Source organism: Octopus bimaculoides, chromosome 7 (genome assembly GCF_046866305.1).
Source record: "Octopus bimaculoides isolate indiv1 chromosome 7, ASM4686630v1, whole genome shotgun sequence".
Classification (NCBI taxonomy): domain Eukaryota; kingdom Metazoa; phylum Mollusca; class Cephalopoda; order Octopoda; family Octopodidae; genus Octopus; species Octopus bimaculoides.
This window is the reverse complement of record NC_142934.1, coordinates 79055226-79077940: the sequence shown is the minus strand read 5'-3', so window position 1 is coordinate 79077940 and position 22715 is coordinate 79055226. Positions and strand designations below refer to the sequence as shown.

The following is a 22715-nucleotide window of genomic DNA, read 5'->3' as shown; positions in this document are numbered from 1 at the left end:
AGTTGGTTGTTTTACAGTGGTAAGATGCTAGTAACGACAAGGTTTGCATACTTTTCTCTGTATGTATATAATTCAGAATATAAACAATAAAAATTTTATGGCTTATTATTGCTTATATTTTGAGTTACATATATACGGAGGCGCCAAAATCTTTTAAGAGCTCAGGTCCTTTATGGGTCTCAACCCAGCCCTGACATATGGCAAAGGCATCGAACGAAAGATAGTGAGAATTCTGTTTGGGTTCTGTATTTATACATGTTTTAATAGCAGAAAGTAGATCAAGAGAACAAAAGAAGGCGGATGCGTTTATCTAATTTGAACTGAATTTAACCTAAGATGTTTAGTAACAGAATAGGTCTTATCTAGGTTGAACAGAATATGACGGTTGACTTTCATAAATTTCCTACAATGAATGCCGAGAACAATGGAAAGTAGCTTACAGAAAAAATCTAGATAAATGTTTTAAACTGTTTCACCATAAGTGAAAACCACTGATAGGGATGGAATATCAGCACTGTAGTAATGTAACTTCACAAACTGTATCAACTGCTTCAGGAACTAAACCTGCAAACCATACCCAATAATCTTACATAAAGAATTGGATAATGTACGACTGAGAAAAGACGGGATGGTCTCGAAGGGAAAGTCTCTGATCATAAATCTGTTCTGAGAGTTGACCTGTTGCTACACAATTGATACTACTGACATCATTACAAGAATATTTTCAACAAATAGACATGATTTTCTTTTCTTCCTTTTTTATAACCCAAAATTGGGTAAGAAAAAAAGAAGAAAAGCAAATTTTAAAATGGATTGAAATTTGAATTATCACAAAAACGTTTTTTTTTTAATTACAGATTAACCAAATAACTTGCACTTAATCACTTTTTTAAAATTCAATTTTAACCTATAAAATTTGATCTGAAAACATTAAAACAATGTTTAAGTCAATTATTTTATTTGAATAAGTACTATATATATATATATATATATATATATAATTGGAGAAGTACTTCCACAAAACTTGATTTTTTTTATCAATACAAAGTTCGTTTGTGTTTAGCTCAAGGTCAGCCTTAAACGAACAAGAGTAGGATCAAAAGCATTATAGTCATAATCATGCCGTCTTGTTTTTCAGATAGTAAAGGCAAGATTATATTACCCAACGAGCTGTTCTTTTCAAGGTGGCTTGAGAATGATATTTGGCTGCTATTTCTAGCAGTCAAGTAATCATGTGGGAGCGACTATTGTAAGAAGCCACATGGCATTAAACCGGAAGTAAAAAATATAGCCTGAATCAGAACACCATTACTTAATATTTTTAATAAAATCGCATTAAAAATTTCAAACTATTAGCTGAATAAATAATATTATTAAATAATTAAATAAACAAAATATTTTATAATACGTTTCTGCAGCGACTTTTTGTGTAAAGAACGACACACACATACTGGATTGAGGCTATCTGCTCATATGATTAGCAAATGTTCAACCCGTAGCACTTCCTTTTAGAACCGAGATTTTCAAAGATGAAGTAGGCTCCGTTTTCTTTCCCTAAATTTCTTTGAATTTCGATAGTTTAATGTCGTTGTAATTGGATTTGGATAGTTTAATGTCGTTGTAATTGATTTAATGGATTAATTGATTGTTTTGTTTTTTCCCTTTTTAGCAGTGCTCCCAAGCAACCCATCCAGGCTGTTCAAGTCTACGGACGTAAAGTAAGTTTTGTGAATTCCTTTCCAGTTAAAACTCAATGTTAGAAAAAAAGAATTATTCAATCCTACAAATGTATTTTTTGCTTAGTTTCTTTTTGTTTGTTTCTTGCTTGGAATATGTTTGTTGTAAATTAATCACTACTCACTACTAACAGATTACGATGTTAAAATAATTAACTCTTATAATTTGTCGTCGTTAATTGGATATTTGATGTTTGAGTAATACGCCCAAGAACGTTAGATTTTAAAAATTATCTCGTAAGTTAGTTTTAGGAGCCGATTATGGAGCTTCAGTGGTTGCCCAGTGTCAGAAATAGCTTTCAAGTCTAAATTTGCCCACTATCATGTTGGCAAAAAAAAAAAAAAAGCACCGGCACATTTTACGATATAATGAAATAGAAAAAGAAAAAAGGTTATGGTCATGGTTGGAATCACTTTGTGATCAGGACTGACCCTTGATTAAACAAAGCATTCACATTCTATCAATAGTGTAACGTCTTTTCTTCGTCTCTCATATGCTCCACGTGGTCTATTTAATCGATTATAATTAACGTAGCAGTTTTAGCTCTCGATCTTTTAATGCACTAAATGTATTTTCGCGGCAATTAATATTTATTAATCATATTCTTAAATGCACAAGAAAAAGCTTTTAAATGGCAATCAAATGTTAGGTTGCTTTTCATTCTGTTATTTCCCTCCCTCCTGTTCACTGACATTTTAATTTCCAATGCTCAAATATACGTATCCTCAATAAAGTTTTCTCTCTTATAGTTTATATTATCAAGATATAATCTTCATTTGTTAAAGCTGGGGAATGTTACTGATTTGAGATCCGAAATTTGTATATTTTTTTCCCTTTTAACATCGATTTCAGTGCAATTGGTGATCCTACAGTGATCTGATTTTGCACGGGGGACGAATTTCCTCTGTCACCGGTCTGATTTCATTAAGCTTTTTATCGTCTTACGAATATGGTTTTGGAACTACAACAAAAAGTTCTGTTACATATTTTTTATCAAAGCAAATCTGATTACAGTTATAAGTAAATTCACAAAAATTAATTAAAATTTTGTTTAAAAAATCCCAGTTAATTAGCTCATTCAGTTGAGTATTCATTTTAATATAGAATTTTTTTTGCATTGATTTCTCAATTAAGCTAAAATACACATAATAGAAGTGTACCATAAAGGTACAGTAGAACAAAATACTGGAATTTATTAAAGAAACTTACGAAATGAAATAAATTCCCATATACATAGTAAAATGAAATACTTACAAATTAAAAATATGAATCAAAAGTTGTCATTAACCTTACAATCAAATTTCTAATTATAATAAAGAAAATTACAATAAATAAAATGGGATAAATTTGAAAAAGGCATTTTATGAAGGTTAAATTAGATATAATATTCCTGTCATGGAAACGTGTAAAGGATCCCACATTTCATAAATACAACTTTGTAGATTGCTCACTGAAAAGCTGTTTCAATTGACTGTCCACTAGTGACCACATAGGTAAGGCATTCATGTTTGTGACAGACTTTTTTACCTGTCTTTTATGAAGATTGGCTACATTTAAGGAACCATCCCTCTGGCAGGCCTTTTTTCGGCACTATCACGCTATTAGATGTCAGAAGTGAAAGTAGTCGCTGTCTGTCTGCCTGTCTGCCTGCATGCCTGTTGCTGCTCTGTCAGCCTGCTTGCCTGTCTGCCTGCATGCCTGCTGCTGGCCTGTCTGCCTGCTTGCCTGCTGAGCTATCTGTGTGTCCGTCTGTCTGTCTGTCTGCTGGTTTGAGTTGATACTTTGGCTTACTTACTGATATCTATCTACTATGTATCTATCTATCAATTATTAGAAAACACAAATTTAATATAAAAACATATTTCCTGAAATTGCAAATTATTTAAAATATAAAAATATAATTTTCAACAGAGAGAATTTATCAAAATAGAAAACAAATGAAGTTTGAAGTTAAGTTTAAAAATAAATGTGATACTTATGCTCCGTAGATACTTATACTCTGTAATGTTTCAAACGCATGGATATAGGTGTCGAATTTGTTCCAATAACTTCTGGAAGATCTCGTCCTTGAATTCGTAACGCCACATGAATTCTATTAGATGTGTTTGCAGCAAATTCCGGGTTGTCCCATTTTCTCTTTTGTTCTGGTTCTTGGCATGTTTCCATAGGCATTCGATGTGATTTGTTGTGGCAAATGTAACCGGATCAACAAAATTTATTGAATGGTTCACGGTTAAATGTCTATATCCTAGCGTGTTTAGTGTATTATATGAACGCCAGAGGTCAGAAATTATTGTTGTTCCTGGTAAAATCCGCTCTTGTATAATTTCTAAAAGGGTATCAGATGATCGATCTTCTACCGCAACTAAAAAACATCTTCTCGTATCTCTTTCTAACGCACCAAACACCCACTGCGTTTTAACCCGATGGCCAACATTATATTTTCTTCTAACAAACGCACTTTCATCTATCTCTACTATTCGGTTTGGTCCGCCTAACTTAATATTTTGCGCAATATAATACTCTGCACATACATCACGGCAGTAATTCCTCCAATCTGTTACAGCTACATTTGCTATACGACATTCCTGGCCTAAATTCTTAGCTAAATCTCCCTTAGCCCAATAATATAATATATCTATAATCTGCTCGCTTTTCAGTTTGCTATTATCTAGAAATGTTCCCTTTCTAATGGAAATCAGTTTTCTACAAGGCCTTCCACATGACCATATCATGCCATCGGACAAATTGTTTTTGGCCACTTCCCTCATGCTAGCTCCACAAGAGGGACATATTTTTTCAGTATTTAACAATCCGTATGTCTTGAGCCAGTGAATACTAGCTGCTGTTGTTGCGGTGGCGATGGCAATGTCGCGGTGATTAATTCCATTTGCACTGGGATATGTAGAAGTCATCGTGAAAAACCTGCAACTAATTTGTTCTCGTGTAGATTTCAATTTGAATTACGCGCGCTTTTGGGTGTTCGTTGGTGGGTATGATGGGTAATTCTTGTAGAATTCTTAATTCTTGTAGAATTCCGTAGAATTCCGTAGAATTTAAACAAGCGAAGGTAAGGTGGACGAGAATTTAAACAAATGAAGTTCAGTTTAAAGTTTATAAATAAATATATTTCATTCCATGTTCAGTTAAAACTTTATGAATAAATGTATTTTTGCATTATTCATTATTGTTTTTTAAAAATAAATCACATATACCCATCATACCCACCCAAAAGCGCGCGTAATTCAAATTGAAATCTACACGAGAACAAATTAGTTGCAGGTTTTTCACGATGACTTCTACATATCCCAGTGCAAATGGAATTAATCACCGCGACATTGCCATCGCCACCGCAACAACAGCAGCTAGTATTCACTGGCTCAAGACATACGGATTGTTAAATACTGAAAAAATATGTCCCTCTTGTGGAGCTAGCATGAGGGAAGTGGCCAAAAACAATTTGTCCGATGGCATGATATGGTCATGTGGAAGGCCTTGTAGAAAACTGATTTCCATTAGAAAGGGAACATTTCTAGATAATAGCAAACTGAAAAGCGAGCAGATTATAGATATATTATATTATTGGGCTAAGGGAGATTTAGCTAAGAATTTAGGCCAGGAATGTCGTATAGCAAATGTAGCTGTAACAGATTGGAGGAATTACTGCCGTGATGTATGTGCAGAGTATTATATTGCGCAAAATATTAAGTTAGGCGGACCAAACCGAATAGTAGAGATAGATGAAAGTGCGTTTGTTAGAAGAAAATATAATGTTGGCCATCGGGTTAAAACGCAGTGGGTGTTTGGTGCGTTAGAAAGAGATACGAGAAGATGTTTTTTAGTTGCGGTAGAAGATCGATCATCTGATACCCTTTTAGAAATTATACAAGAGCGGATTTTACCAGGAACAACAATAATTTCTGACCTCTGGCGTTCATATAATACACTAAACACGCTAGGATATAGACATTTAACCGTGAACCATTCAATAAATTTTGTTGATCCGGTTACATTTGCCACAACAAATCACATCGAATGCCTATGGAAACATGCCAAGAACCAGAACAAAAGAGAAAATGGGACAACCCGGAATTTGCTGCAAACACATCTAATAGAATTCATGTGGCGTTACGAATTCAAGGACGAGATCTTCCAGAAGTTATTGGAACAAATTCGACACCTATATCCATGCGTTTGAAACATTACAGAGTATAAGTATCTACGGAGCATAAGTATCACATTTATTTTTAAACTTAACTTCAAACTTCATTTGTTTTCTATTTTGATAAATTCTCTCTGTTGAAAATTATATTTTTATATTTTAAATAATTTGCAATTTCAGGAAATATGTTTTTATATTAAATTTGTGTTTTCTAATAATTGATAGATAGATACATAGTAGATAGATATCAGTAAGTAAGCCAAAGTATCAACTCAAACCAGCAGACAGACAGACAGACGGACACACAGATAGCTCAGCAGGCAAGCAGGCAGACAGGCCAGCAGCAGGCATGCAGGCAGACAGGCAAGCAGGCTGACAGACCAGCAACAGGCATGCATGCAGACAGGCAGACAGACAGCGACTACTTTCACTTCTGACATCTAATAGCGTGATAGTGCCCTTTTTTCTCCATGAGCAACCTACTCTCAATTGCACTGCCCCATCTACTTGGACCTGCAGATGGTCTTGTGCTTTTGTATAGTAAAAATGCATACCAGTACTCTTGTTTGTGACATACCAAACCAGGTATCACAACCACTTATTACCAACCAAGTCATAGCTCATCATCTGATTCACACACCTCCTATGTAACTTGTAATTAAGGTTCATCATCATCGTTTAACGTCCATTTTCCATGCTAGCATGGGTTGGACGATTTGACTGAAGATCTCCATGTAAGTTAAGCACTTCGTGGTCACTAGCAAATTTCCTTTGTTTTCCATCACTTTAAACAATTTTCCTTTTATATCTGGTGGCAACTCTTTTCTATTTGCAATCACTGCAGCTCACATATATTCCCACAACTTCTAAATCCTTTGCAAGTTTGGCAACTGAAAAACCAATTGAAATAATATATGGTGCTGGTTTTACTATGGAAATGTTAATTTCCAGGCTACATCATGTTCACTTATGTTGTCTCTCCCACATTTAAAAATTCATAGCAATACTTAGTACTCTCCTCACAAATTTTCCATACCTTGATTCCCTCATTTTGTGGGTTTGCCTGACATACTGTTGGAAATGTACACAATTCTTATAGCATACAATAACTTAAATCGATAATTATCTTCCTGATTTGTAATAGTTTTCATATTTTTACATACGCTTTAAATGTCATTGAGAAGGGTGTTTTTTATGTAAGGAATCATAATCTTCATGTACTAAGCATACTACTAGTGTTTCAAGTTTGCAAGAACAAGCGTGAAATTCTGATGGGAAATTTTCATTTAGATTGCTTTAAATCATGTAATTTATATCATAGAACCAGCAGTAGTCTTGGACAAGTTGAGATCAATAGAGTTACTCAAACTTTGAAGTATTGTCTGCATTTACAATTACAAATGCTGCATTGATTATAACCAAGAAAACCAGGACAATTTTGTTGGATTGCAATAGGTCTCTCTGTATAAACTGAATGTAAATTAAAAATGCTTACTCTTTTATTCCTACAATTTTCACTGGTTATAGTAATGTGTGTTTGAGTTGGGGTGCTGTTGGGAGTATATGTAAAGGATGTGTATTGATTGTTTCAAATTTTAAACATTTCAGAAAACTGCCACTGCTGTTGCTCACTGTAAACGTGGTCGTGGTTTAATCAAAGTCAATGGTCGTCCATTGGAGAATCTAGAGCCACAGATTTTACGCTATAAGGTAAGACTTTTCAAATATGTATATTTAGTCATAAATCTATTAATTTGATACTTTATGCATCAGTGTCACGCAAACTTTATTGGCTGGAGTAAATCTGCTGGATCCTGAAGCTTTCATTAACATATAGGTGCAGATATGGCTGTTTAGTATGAACTTTGCTTCCCAACTACATGGTTCTGGGTTCAGTTTCACTGTGTGGCACCAAAGGCAAATGCCTTCTTTATCCCTGGACCAGCACAAACCTTGTGAGCAGATTTGGTAGAAGGAAACTGAAAGAGCTAGTCAAGTGTGTGTCTCTTTGTCTTGTTATTGTCTCTGCCATACAAGTAGTATAATTTATTTCCAATATTTTGTGAGAACATGTCTGGCCTTGAGGAAATCTATCACCTTGCTTGGAAACTGGTGAGGGTTAGCAACAGGAAGAGTATCCAACCATAGAAAATCTGCCTCAATTGTCTAACCTGTGCAAGCATTTGAAAAGTGGATGTTAAATTGATGATTATATCTAACTATTTCCATTTAATCATGAAATTGTCATATCTTCATCACTGGAAACACTTTGTTTATGCTTGAGTCTTGTCATTTTGTAGTTTTGTTTAATATTTCCAGAACGATGATTTTACTTCAACCATTGATAGTTGGTGCTAGTTAGAAAATTCATTGGTTGAACTATATTGGAATGGCTTGTCTAAAATACATTACTAGATTAATGAACTTCCTTTATATAATTGTCTGATTTAGCTTTTCAAATAGCCTATGATATGGCAAATCAAAAGAGCAGAAGCTTTCTATGGTATTTTATAAATTTACAGAAATGAAAATTTTATCTTTAATTTCTTATCTTGAATAAGCTGAAAATGTAAATTTCTTTCTTCTAGCTACAAGAACCATTATTATTGCTCGGAAAAGACCGATTTTCTGCAGTTGATATTAGAGTAAAGGTGAAAGGTGGTGGTCATGTTGCCCAGATTTATGGTGAGTTCTTTTCACTTCATCTAATTTAATTTTTATCTCAGTTTCATATTTAATCAAGAGAGAGGTGCAGTACCTAACCATTACAAATTAACTGCTTTGAAGTATCAGTATCTCCTGGGCAAAATATTGTGTTGTAGGTTGATGTGGGTTGCGATATATGATTAAGTAGTGATATTCAGGAATATAGACAGACTTAATTGGTGCAAGTAGTTCAAGATGGTAAATGATTTGGTATCTAACATGGCAATGATGATGGCATGATGATTACAAGAGCCAAGAGAAATCATGTACATGAAAAATATTTGAGGATGATTTCAGAGAGATGAAATAGTTGTCCTCGATACATGATGAGCAATAGTTGAACTATTGCTGGTAATTATGAGAGTGTTAGAAATAGATGAACTTGGAATGGAGACGAGCTAGAGTAACATAGAATTATTGCTAATGGTACCCAGGAGAGATAGGTAAGTGGTGGGGGAGTGGATTTTACCCAAGTGCAGACACTAAGTTGCATAACATTATGTGGAGTGAGAATTGTAAGTAATGTGGTTTCTGTATTGTGATTGATTTCCACATAAACTGGTGTTGGGGAAAGGCCAATGGTTTAATGAAATGGGCCTTTTGTTTTAATCCTATATTGTAAGATAAGGTGCTTTTAGATGAAAGGTAACCAAGACGCTAATAACTGTTCATAAATATCCAAGGTGTAAATCGTAATTGAACCAAATTCGATGACTGGCACCCGTAGAGCAGCAGTCTGGCTTCCATGCCAGTGGCACGTAAAAAGCACCATTTGAGCGTGATCGTTACCAGTGTTGCCTTACTGGCACTTGTACCGGTGGCATGTGAAAAAACATTCCAGTGAGATCGTTGCCGGTGCCCCTGGACTGGCCCTCGTGCCGGTGGCAGGTAAAAGCACCCACTACACTCTTGGAGTGGTTGGCGTTAGGAAGGGCATCCAGCTGTAGAAACTCTGCCAGATCAGATTGGAGCCTGGTGCAGCCATCTGGTTCACCAGTCCTCTGTCAAATCGTCCAACCCATGGAAAGCGGACGTTAAATGATGATGATAAATTTTCATTTGAGTGGCTGACTGGTCTTTGCTGGAAACTTATACCAGTGGCAATACTTGTTGCTTAAAGCAGGCTGTCTTGGTTTGAATGTTTGTAGATTAGTAAGCTATCATAAATGGATTTAGCATGGTCTGAACCCATTGCCTGCCATGAGTCCCATTTGGGGATCTGCTAAAGTCTCATTGCCAGTTGTATTTTAAGTGAATTGCCTATGTACATTACATTTGCAGAGGTGTCTATAGCAATATTTAGTAGTTAAAGTTTGTCATTAGCTCTGGCCAATTCTAGAGGACATTTTGTCATAAATTGCAATTTTTGAACTACAAAAATATCGATTGTTTTGAAAACTTTTTTTTTGCATTTCCCATCGATATCATCATCATGGATATTTTGTACACATTTGCATTGGATACTATAGTTTCAAAAAAACTAAAACGCTTATTGCAATTGAATTAAAAAGAACGCCTTTTTCAACGATCCCCATTTGGGGGCCCATGACATGAGTTTCATATCTGGATAAACATTATTTACTATTTTTACCCCAAATTTCTAAAATATTTGGATTTTTGTTCTATATATTTTGTTTGCATAATGAAGTACTTCATTTTTCAGAGCCTTTAATTAGGAGTAAAACTAAATTTCTAAATCTAGAGGAAATAAAATGATTTGTTGAATGATCCTGATTTTGTGGCTGAAATTTCTTATGTATCTGATGACGATACACCAAAAGGTGTGGGGGAACTTCCTCCTGACAATGTATGTGTCGTTTCCGATAAGGAAGAGATAGATGTAAATGAACTTGGTAATAATTATCCAAACGATGTACCTGGATGCTTGGAATTGCACTCAAATGGTTTAGAAGATTCAGGAACAAATGTAAGAGATCGAGTTGAACCTGCAGCTAAACGTCGAAAGTGCAAGACGAAATCAAAATCAACTTGGAATACATCATGAAGATTTTCATGTTGAAAGAGGAAATGTTGATGCATTAAATGATAGAATCAACAAAAAAAAAAATCATTCAAGGATAAATCCCCTGTAGAGGCTTTTGAAACTCTTTTTGATGATGTGATACTCATATTGTAAGACAAAGTATCATGCTATTCGAAATAATCGACATAACTTCAAATTTTCATTGGATTTTATTTACTAACAGGCTAGCATCACTTGCCACAAGAACAAATATGTTGGGGTGAGGATGAAGATGTAAAGATTCAGTTCATTCGTGAATATATGGCATGAAATAGATACATTGAAATTAAAAGAAATTTGCACTTCAATGGTAACTCTACACTTGGAACAGGTGCAATTCTTAAAACCTTCAAAATTGCACCACTAATTCATAGGATGAACATAGGCTTTGTTAAGGTTTTTCGAAAGCACCTGAGCAATTGATGAACAAGTGGTGCAGTATTAAGGTTGACTTTTTCTGAAGCAATCTATAAGAAATAAGATTTGGACATGAACTGGGCAATGTACTGTTCCACAACAGGTTATTGTTTTCATGTTGACCTGTATGAAGGCAAGAAAGGAGGACAAAATTCTTCATTTGGATTAGGAGCTACAGTTGTTTTGAAGAGTTTTGCAACTTCAGAATCCTTCAGACCACATAATGTTTTTTTTTACAAGATTTGAGCTTAAAAAATACTGACTAAGAAAGGAGTTTCAGGTTCTGGAACAGTACGGAGCTATTGCACTAATAAATGCCCACTTGTTCCTGATAACACATTTGAAGAGCAAGGCTAGAAGCTTCTATGATTACAGACTTAACATGGAATATTTGCCACAGTTTAGAAAGACAACAATAATGTGAAGATGCTTTAAACTATCAAGGTGCACTACCAACTGAAAGTGTGAAAAGCAAATAAGTAAATAAATGTACTACAGACCAAATGTTTTGCTGAGTACTTTTATGGGTGGAGTAGACAAAATGGATTGGGTAATCAATAAGTACAGGATGAAAATCTATGCTAAGAGATGGTATTTTCACCAACCTTATTGATATGGCTGTTATGAATGCATATATTTACTGTATGGCAAATAACATTCCTATTCTCAAATTCAGAAGAATAGTCAAAACCTGTATGACTACTTCATTTTTATCAGATCCAAAAAAATTCAGGTTGACCTTTGAGTAAAAGGTCGGAAAAGCGTGTAGCAGATGAAATCAGGAGTCAGTCTGGACACTTCTTGGACAGAACTATTCTGGAAAAGCAAAGAAAGTGACTTGTGTGCAAATAAGTGTCAGGAAACTGCTCAAAAGGGAGGGTCTGGCATCAATGAGTATTTTTTTTACAAAATCTTGTGCTTAGAAAGATTTTAGTTGGAATTTTGCTTAAAATAATTTTAAGAATTGTGTTAAATGGCTGTTCATTAAGTTACAATCTAAAATTTTTCTTTAAACACTTTCCTTGACCTTTCTTGTCATGATCTTCAATTGGGACATTTTGAAAAATTTATAATTTCCAAACTAATTCACATATGAAGAAAATTAGGATCTTGTTCAAAACGGGGTCACCAGTTTTCATTTAATGTTTTATGTAATGTTTTTGGTACCGAAAGACTTTCAAACTTTGTATACTTATCTATTTTGTGTTATAGAACAGAAAAAAATTTTTGTATTCGGATTTATTTCATGTAAAAAATTGTCTTATTTCAATAATTTCAACCAATCACTGACAAGCATTCAACTGTTTACACTTACTCCTTTGGCACTTTAACCCTTTCGTTACCTTATTTCTAACCAAATTACACCCCTTATGTGTTTCAATTAATTTCTAACATAATCATAAATTTAGGCTGGTTTCATTAAACAACTCTAACTTTTTTATTTATCAACATATTAATGTGATTTTTGGAAGATAAATTAACGAAAGGTTCTCAACCAATTCTATACCAAAATTTTTGTCACAAAGTGACTTTAATTACAGGTAAATACAGGTAAATTCAACAAAATATAAAATTATTAAAATTTTTGTTCAAACATCGCAACAGAAAATGGGTTATTAGCTAATATTCAATTGGGTATACAGCAAAATATTATTATAGAAGAGTTGTGCACATTACTGGATTTATTACTGTCTCTTTTGCCAGTATAAAATTAAAATCCAGAGCAGTACCCAGTATTTGATTCACAAATCTTTTCCAAACTTTGATCCCCCATTTTGTGCGCTTTCCTGGCATATACTGTTGAAAACGCACTCGGCCTTTATAGCCCACCATATCCTTATCTATAAACTGTTTTATATGTGCTTTGAACACAGTCAATGAGGGGTCTTATTTTAAATAAGGGATCAAAGTCTGGTTTTCCACGTACTGGTCGTGTCTATTACATGTAGATATTGAGTCAATTTTAAAAACCGTATCCTCGTCATTATACTTGAGACATATTCGTCGCCAAAGGGTTCATCACTACTCCAGTAATTTGTTATTCTAGGTAACTTTCTAATGCCCATAATAATATTTATGGCAAAATATGCTTTAATTTCATTCAAGTTTATGGGAAACCTCAAACTATCCTTTTTTACGCTTTGTTTACATTTAGCATAACGGTTTGTTTCCGCCGTAATCAATTCAAATAGGCACATCGGAAAAAGCAAAAAGAAATAGTCTAAAGCTTTACTCTCCTGGGTAAGACTGTGACTTGGTCCAGTTTCTTCAGAAAAATCACTGAAAGAAGGAGTTTTTAAATTTTCACTCCATTCAGGTACTAATTCATTCTCTTTATCGCTATCATCGGAGCTCTCGGATTCACTGCTTTCATTTTCGGAAAATGAAACCTCAGATTCATTATCAAATACCACGTGCTTTTTTTTTTTTGGTTACAGAGTTAGATTTATCAAGGTCTTCAATGGAAAATCCTTGGAATTCTGACTCGCTGCTTGACAGAATAAAATTTGTATCCATTTTTTTGTCAGGATTACAAATTTTGAAAACACAACAGGAACAAATTTGGAAAAAAATCTCCCAAAATTCACAAAATTAAAAAAACACATCGATCGTTGTACAAAACTATAGCTGAACTGTTTACACAAATAATCACGTGTTTTCACGAATGTACTAACGAGATTTGCTCAGATATTCTCATTTAAATATGAATAGGTGATTACGGGCGGTTTTGGGCAGCTTGGTCACATGAACCAAAATTTTTTTCGGGTGGCTTTGGGCGGTTTGGTAACGAAAGGGTTAAGCGGTGTAAAGCGTATTTAATCTCCATTACTTCTGACATTTCGCAGAGGCAACACACGTGTGTTCGTTTTCCCTTACCGACTTGCTCCTTCCCTCAAAAACCATGCCATGTGCCTATAATAGAAAGGTTTATTAGCTACTGCCAATATGCTTCAGCCATTTTTTGACAAGGAAATAATTTTATCACCGCCGAGAATCGTTTGTTTACGTATTCAGCACTTAATTTGTACGGCTGAATGGACGTCAGTCATTGGTTGAAAATACAGAAATACGACAACTTTAACATGAAATAACTTGCGATGTACGTTTTTTTGTTAAGAAGACTAAGAGAAAAAAATGTTTTATATGACACATTCTACCAGTGTCCCAAGTTTCAAAGTGTTTCGTTAAGAAAATACTGGTGCCCCTGTTTTGAACAGGATCCGAAAATTTAAATACTGTTATTTAAACTCCAAAGACACCTGGCAAACCCCAAAAGCATGGATAAAAAAATTTAGCATTTAATCTGTTAATCCTTTTCTTATGCTGTCTAATGAAAACTAATGTATTTCTTTTTAATTTTTGCAGCTATCCGCCAGGCTATCTCTAAAGCTCTGGTTGCCTACTACCAGAAATGTAAGTTTTGTGAATCAGTCTTGGTTTTTTTTAAGTGTTGTATAACATGCTAGGTACTAAGGAATGATGTTACAAAGCACAACTTTAGTTTCACATATGAGTTTAAAGTGTATTCCCGATTAGTGGTTGCTGCTAAGAAATGTATCTTTTAAATTTTATATGGCTATTATAATTGATTTCAAAAAATTACATGAATTTTGCCACAATGATAAATTTTTAGTTTCTTTATTTGAAACACACTTCATCCCCTAAGGGTCTTTGTCGAAATCCTGCTGAATGTAACTATCTTGTCTGGTCTTTAAGGTTGACTGGCATAAATTCCTGTATTATATAAAATGAATAAAATAAATTCTTGAGTAGAAAAAAATATTTAGTGAAAAAAATCTGTGAAACGAGGTAATCTCTCTGCAAATTTGTATTGTGGCTTAAAATCTCAAGTGAAACCACTTAATACTACTAAAGTCCTTATCAGATGTTACAAATTTTTCTGCACATCTATTTCCTTAAAATTCACAGTGCTCACAATATAATAGGGGTAGGCATTTTGGGGGTGCAACTTTATTTCAATTCTTGGTGGATGGTTTTCGAGCGAGATTGTTGCCAGTGCCCCTGGACTGGCTCTTGTGCGGGTGGCACATAAAAGACACCATTTTCGAGCGTGGCCGTTGCCAGTACCGCCTGACTGGCCTTCGTGCGGGTGACACGTAAAAGCACCCACTACACTCTCTGAGTGGTTGGTGTTAGGAAGGGCATCCAGCTGCAGAAACTCTGCCAAATTGGAGCCTGGTGTTGCCATCCGGTTTCACCAGTCCTCAGTCAAATCGTCCAACCCATTGCTAGCATGGAAAGCGGACGTTAAACAATGATGATGATGGAAACTTGTATTCTTTAAGAGTAGTTCTGTTTTATTAGAAACAAATGTTAATATTCTGTGTTATTCTAACATGATGTTATATTCTTTTAATAACATCTTCCATGCTTTTGACAATGAGTGCAGACATCTGTGAGATTTAAGTTAGCTTTTTACTCCATGGTTGGAGTTCAGGTTGTGAGTAGAAATAAAGTACTTAGGTTGATGAAATCCTTTGAAGGCAATGTGTAGCATGGCCACTGGCCAATGGCTACCCCCCCCCCCAAAAAAAAAATCCCACTAAAAACAAACAAACAAATCAACAGAATAGAACAATTAAGAGCTAATAATGGGAGAATGTCGTTGAAGTTGTAAAATTAATTTTCCTGTTATTTTTGATTTCAGATGTAGATGAAGCGTCAAAGAAAGAAATCAAGGACATCCTTGTTCAGTACGACAGGTCTCTACTTGTAGCTGATCCCAGGCGCTGCGAGCCCAAAAAGTTTGGTGGGCCTGGTGCTCGTGCTCGTTACCAGAAATCCTACCGTTAAAATATATGTAATAAACATGGAATTTTTCTGAGAAACCACTGAGTTTTTTTTCGTTTTTGAAAAGATGCTGGATTGAGATTGTATTTTCAAATCTATCTGATCTGTTGTAGCATAGAGAGGCTTCAACAAAAAGCCACACACACACACACACACACTTTGCTGGGCTGATTTTGACTGCTATATGTGCAGAAGAAACGTCAGCTGGCTGTGTGACATGAATTTGTGTATTTGAAAAAACTAAAAAGGTTATTAGAATAATGATTATTCATAATATGAAGTGATGATTGAATGTATTCAGACAACACAGCTGTAGATACTTATCTATATGGCATTAATAAATAGGGCACTTTTCTGTATAACCACTAAGATGGCTCTTGGTTCTATGGTAGAAGTTTCTTGTTTTAACCATTTAGCATTTAGATACTCTTAAGTGTAATGTTAATTTATTTAGTGTTATGAGTTAATAGTGCATTTTGTTCTAAGATTTTTTGTGATTATTTTTAGAATGACATTGTTGGGTAAGTGTGATAGGCTAGATCTAATCAGTTTGAACTTAAAATGCAAAGAATATTTGGGTATGATATGGTCATTTGAAATGCCTAAGTGTTAGTGATACAAATTAAAACCTATCAAAATTTCATTAATTTACGTTCCACACGAGTTTAATAATGAGTCATTTTATTAAATTCTTGTTTCTTAGCATACTTCTATGGAAGTATGGTAATGAAAGAAATAAAATTAGGATTAAGGAGATTTTACGAAACTGAAACTTGTTAATGGCTTCATCTGAGAGGAATTAGCACATCTGCAGACCAGAGAGGCTGGATCATATTTTAAGTGATTTATAGTTTGATCAATTTAGCTTTTCTCGGAATGCAGTCAAAGGGGCTGTGTCGAGGCATTTTCTTTCAAGATTTAGTCATATTGACGCTTGTACTTAATTTAGTAAAATGGTGGATGCTTGGCAGTCTCCTTTCCTAAAATAGTAAATTTTTTTGGATCCGCTCCATCTATTAATATGCAGATAAAATAAATACTTTTTATTTAACATCATAGTGTTGGACTAGCTTAGAATAATTTGTACCGTTTTCACTCGAAGTTGAACGCAAGTTTGGTCTTAAATATGGTATATTATATAGAGTGAATCATGCCGGTTTAAAGAGTTATCTCCCTTCTATAGACGTAGTTTAGTCCCGATATGAATTCGAAGTTTTCGGCGCATTGTGGTGGGAAATGTTCAATATTTGTTTATAGCAAATATTAATATGCCACAACATTAGTGTTTTATTTATTTTTATTTCCTTTTTTCAGTTACCTTTAAAAATACATGAAATAGTTTTCCTGCCGGACAATCTTACATCAGTCAGGCTTTTTCCTTTTCATAATTACTCCCAGTATTATTTCTCAAAGGAACAGTGAAATTGCTTTGGTATCTCACGTTCGCCGTTATAGGCTCCAGCGATTTAACTATACGTAGTCTCCTAAAAAAAAATGCAGCAAGACCTTAAAATACATTCTCAAATGTCTATGCAATGGTGAAATACATATAGGATAAACTAATGCAATTATCCTAGTTTATCGTTGAGGTTTTGTATTAAAAAAAAAAAAAAAAAAAACGTGATAAATGAATCATCTCAACGCACTTTAAGATTCAAACTCGGAGTATACGGCAACGAAGCTTCTGCCGTTCCGCATTTTCTTGACCGTCTCCACCTTTTCCTGTCAAAGATGCAGTCGGCTGCGTCATTGGTCAAGACATCTTCAATTTTGTTCTGTTCACGTAAATCGATATAATAAAGTTATGCATTCTTAGTAAATCACATTAACACTAGCGATAGTCAGTGCATTTTGGGTGGTCGCTGGGGCGCGTTTCTGTGGTCTAAGCTGAACTTTTGAACATGGTTCACAATTGAGTGTACTGTGTTGTCTTGAACCAGTGATGAATGAATCTGATAAGGCTACACATACTAAGTATTATAAGGGAATGAACTTGGAAAAGTCATTCGAGCACCAGATAAAATGTGTTATGGTACGGATTGTATTCGGAGTTCAATTCCTCTCGGAATCAATTTTGCACTTCATCCTCTCAAAATTAATAAAGTACCAGTCCAATATGAAGGATTAGTACTTTTTTTTTTCTTTAGGCGCTTTATTGTACTCAAGAAGACCGACTTACCACAATAGAGCTGATATCCTTAAACCAAGATGCTACGTAAAAAGCATCCAATACACTGTAAAATGGTTGGTATTAGGAAGGGCATCCAGCTGTAGAAACGTAGTCAAAACAAAACAAAATATGGAACATGGTGCGACCCCTGGCTTTGCCATTTCCTCTCAAGCCGTCCAATCCATGCCAGCATGGGAAACGGACGTTAAATGAAATCGGATGTAGTCAAACTATGAGAATAATGAACCCCACCAGATTAAAATACTTGAGTCACACGGTATGCATTATGGGGTCGTATTTACGAATCCTTTATAAGCCGAAGTAGCAAGACGAGACAAGTTAATACAGTATGTCAGAAAATCGAAAAAATTGGGATGGTCACAGTTGGAATGACAATTGAACGTTGAATATGCGGGAAATTCTCTCTGCGTATGTATTAAAACTGATATCATGGATTTGGGTCTTGCTTCATCGGATGTTGCTTTTAATAAACATAATTATCTCTTGCAGACCAAACGAATGTTTCCTTTTTTTGATCTCAGTATAAAAAAAAGAACAAATTTTGAAAATTATTGGTTGTTATAGGCGCAGGCGTAGCTCTGTGGTAAGAAGCTAGTTTCTCAACCACATGGTTTCAGGTTCAGTCCGACTGCGTAGCGCCTTGGGCAAGTGTCTTTTACTGTAGCCTCGGCGTCGACCAAAGCCTTTGTGAGTGGATTTGGTAGACTAAAGCTGAAAGAAGCTTGTCGCGTGTGGGTGTATATATATATGTGTGTATGTGTCTTTGTTTCTGTGTTTATTACTAATCAGCGCTTGAGAACCGGTGCTGGTGTGTTTATATTTCCGTAACCTAGCGGTTCGGCCAAAGAAATGGATAGAATAAGTACTAAGCTAAAAAAAAAAAAAAAGTCCTGGGGTCGATTTGTTCGCGTAAAACCCTTCAAGGCGGTGCCCCAGCATGGCTGCAGTCGAATAACTGAAACAAGTAAAAGTTAAAGAATAGGCTATTATTAGTTTACGCATTGATTCGTAATTTAAACGGACGTTTAAAAAATTCTATTATATTCTTATCACTAAGTATTATTAGGAATTGTAAAAATATTTTGTGTATTGGAGAAATATAACCGGTTTATTGCAGATTAATTATAAAATCTTATATGGACCTCCAAAGACCATATGGGCCCCGGTTTAGAACCGCTGAGATAGATAGTTCAATCAGTCAACGTTGAGTTGCCTCCCTTACACTGTGCTAGTCTGCACCTGCCAACTTCGTTTTGGTATCAAAATTGACGGTTCTCTTTACTCTTTTACATGTTTAGTCGAGCAAATCGACCCCAGAACTTATTCTTTGTAAGCCTAGTACTTATTCTATCGGTCTCTTTTGCCGAACCGTTAAGTTACGGGGACGTAAACACACCACCATCGGTTGTCAAGCGATGCTGGGGGGACAAACACAGACACACAAACATATACACACATATACATATATACGACGGTCTTCTTTCAGTTTCCGTCTACCAAATCCAGTCACAAGGCTTTGGTTGGCCCGAGGCTATAGTAGAAGACACTTGCTCAAGGTGCCACGCAGTGGGACTGAACCCGGAACCATGTGGTTGGTAAGAAAACTACTTACCACACAGCCACTCCTGCGCCTGAGGTTTTTGTGAAATTATTACACAGCAGTATAAGTGCCAAGCAGTGTTAATAAGCATAAGCAAACTTAAGGTAAGTTAAAATATGTTTGCGACACATTTCAGCTTCTAAAGGCAAATTCGCTGTAACTACCATGGAGGAAAAAAAAAATTTTCTCTTGTAAGAGAACAAAATACGTTCTGGGGTCAAAATACGCTTTAAAACAAAATACGTTCTGGGGTCGATTTGCTCGACTAAACCCCTTCAAGGTGGTGCCCCAGCATTGCTGCAGTCGAGTCACTGAAATAAATGAAAGATAACTCGCTTACCAACCACATGGTTCCAGGTTCAGTCCCACTGCGTGGCACCTTGGGCAAGTATCTTCTACTATAGCCTCGGGCCGACCAAAGCCTCGTGAGTGGATTTGGTAGACGGAAACTGAAAGAAGCCCGTCGTATGTATGTATATATATATATATATATATATATATATATATATATATATATATAATGTGTGTTTGTGTGTCTGTTTGTCCCCCACCACACCATCGCTTGACAACTGATGTTGGTGTGTTTACGTCCCCGTAACTTAGCGGTTCGCCAAAAGACCGATGGAATAACTACTAGGCATACAAAGAATAAGTCCTAGGATCCATTTGTTCGACAAGAAGAGGTGCTCCAGCATGGCCGCAGTCAAAATTACTAAAACAAATAAAAGAATACAGTTACAAAAAAAAAAAAAAGAAAGAAAGAGAAAAATCAAACCCTCAGAAGTGAAATGTGTCATTGACGCCTGTTTGCCAAACAACACATCCAGCCAGAATCAAAAATCAGGTAAGCATTCGCTAGAAATAACAGCTCAGTTTCTGTCAAATCTTACTGCCTAATTCAGTCCTAAATGGATGTATTCGAAAAAAAAAAAAAAAAAAAAAGAAAAAAAAAATTATGGTTGTACGGCAAGAAGTTTGCTTTCGAACCACATGGTTCCAGATTCAGTCCCACTGAGTCGCATCACGGGAAAGTGTCTTATTCTATAGCGTGGGGCCGACCAAAGCCTTGTGAGTGGATTTATTAGACAGAAACTGAAGAAAGTCCGTCATATGTATGTATATATATATATATATATATATATATATATATATATATATATATATATATATACATGTGCGTGTGGACGTGTGTGTGTCTGTGTTTGCCCCCACCATCGAGTGACAACCGGTGTTGGTGTGTTTACATCCCCGTAATTTAGCGGTTTGGTAAAAGAGACTGATAGAATCAGGCTTAAAAAATACATGAATACTGGGGTCGATTCAATTAATCAAATATTCTTCGAGGTGGGGCTCCAGTATGGCCGCAGTCAAATGACTGAAAGAAATGGGTAAAAGGTATTAAAATATGTTATAGGTAGAACGCTCTTCATTGAAAATAGAAATAGCAGCCAAGATCTCCCTCAGATTATATTTTGAGAAATGAAGTCAATAGTGACTTGTACAGCAGACAATAAAGGAAGCGTTGTATTTTATAAGGTGGAAGCGTGAAGATAAAACGTGACTTGACTTGAGGTTGCTAGTTAGTCAGTCAGTATTGGACTCTGAGAGACCTTCAGAGTGAAGGATTACACAATGGTAGAATGCAAACGTGAAGTAAATTTATGATGAAATTTGGTTATAGGTGAGGTGAGTTGGCAAAATCGGTAGCACGCCAGGTAAATTTCTTAGGAGCATTTCTTCTAGTTTTTATGCTTTACCTCCCGAGTTCACATTCTGTCGAAGTCAACTTTGCATTTTATCCTTTTGGGGGTCGATAAAATACGTACCAGTGGAACACTGTGGTCAGTATAATCGCTATGACCCTTCTCTCAAAATTCTAGGTCTTGTGCCGATAATAGAAAGAAAAAAAATATGGTTATCGCTAAGTCAGTGGAGCCATCATGACCTTGAAAAGGGTCATGAGAAGAAGTTATCTTTAAACAGGGGACCTGACTCCAAAGTCATCCAAGGACCAGGTAATAGACTAACTCCTTCACCGAAGCTGGTACACAGACAAATTAACATACGTGTACATATGTGCTTGTCTTCGCATTGCCACTTAGCCTCTTATGCCGTGGCGACGTCTTTATATCACATGAACAAAAAGCCGGAAGCTCGGTGGTTCAACATACGAAGATGTGAAAACTAAAAAGGGCATCCGTCTATATAATAATTATTACCTCTAGCATTTAAATCGGTCGTATTTGGCCCTGATGGCTCACCCGTGTTATATTCAAACTGGCTGTAACCGGTCTCTTATGATATTAATAAAAAAAAATCATGTCACTGAAACCTCGTACCTTCCAGATACTGCATGTTTTGATAGTAAATGTGATGAAGAGGTTCAGGACGTCATTCAAAATATTACGGCAATATAATCGAACACAACAATTATTTTGTATAAATAGTAAATATATCTTTTACATGTTTCAATCATTGAACTACGGCTTTACTGAGGCACCGCCTTGAAGGTTTTTTTTAAAGCCTGGTACTTATTTTATAGGTCTCTTTTGCCGAGGACGTAAACAGTAGGCGTAGACCTGGCTGTGTGGTAAGTAGCTTGCTTACCAACCACATGGTTCCGGGTTCAGTCCCACTGCGTGGCACCTTGGACAAGTGTCTTGTACTATAGCCTCGGGCCGACCAAAGCCTTGTGGGTGGATTTGGTAGACGGAAACTGAAAGAAGCCCGTCGTATATATATATATATATATATATATATGTATGTATGTATGTATGTATATATAAATAATACAGAATAGGACAAGAACGCAAAACATCCAGACAGTTTATGTGATACAAGAAAGGGACAAAACATCCAGATAGACGATACAAAGAAAACACGGACATGTCATTCGGAGTTTTCTCTCTTCAGTCGAGATCCAGATTATCTTTGCAATTTCGGCTGGTTATTCTCGATATTGCTCCAATCTGGCCAGCCCCAAGGAAAAACTAAGCTAAGAGTATTAGATTCCTTGGAAGAAAGCAGCGAATGTTTACAAAAACAACGACGGAAAGAAAACGAACAA

The 22715-nt window shown here is 35.6% G+C and overlaps 1 protein-coding gene across 1 annotated transcript; it reads left to right on the top strand.

Annotated features, from left to right (window-relative positions):
• The first annotated feature begins 1424 nt into the window (after positions 1-1424).
• On the top strand, positions 1425-15895 carry LOC106882870 (small ribosomal subunit protein uS9). Its single transcript, XM_014933672.3, has 6 exons — positions 1425-1534; positions 1670-1718; positions 7508-7609; positions 8488-8584; positions 14412-14459; positions 15715-15895. The coding sequence occupies exons 1-6, from the start codon at positions 1530-1532 to the stop codon at positions 15858-15860; spliced, it is 447 nt and encodes a 148-aa protein (XP_014789158.1). The 5' UTR covers positions 1425-1529; the 3' UTR covers positions 15861-15895.
• The last annotated feature ends 6820 nt before the right edge of the window (positions 15896-22715 follow it).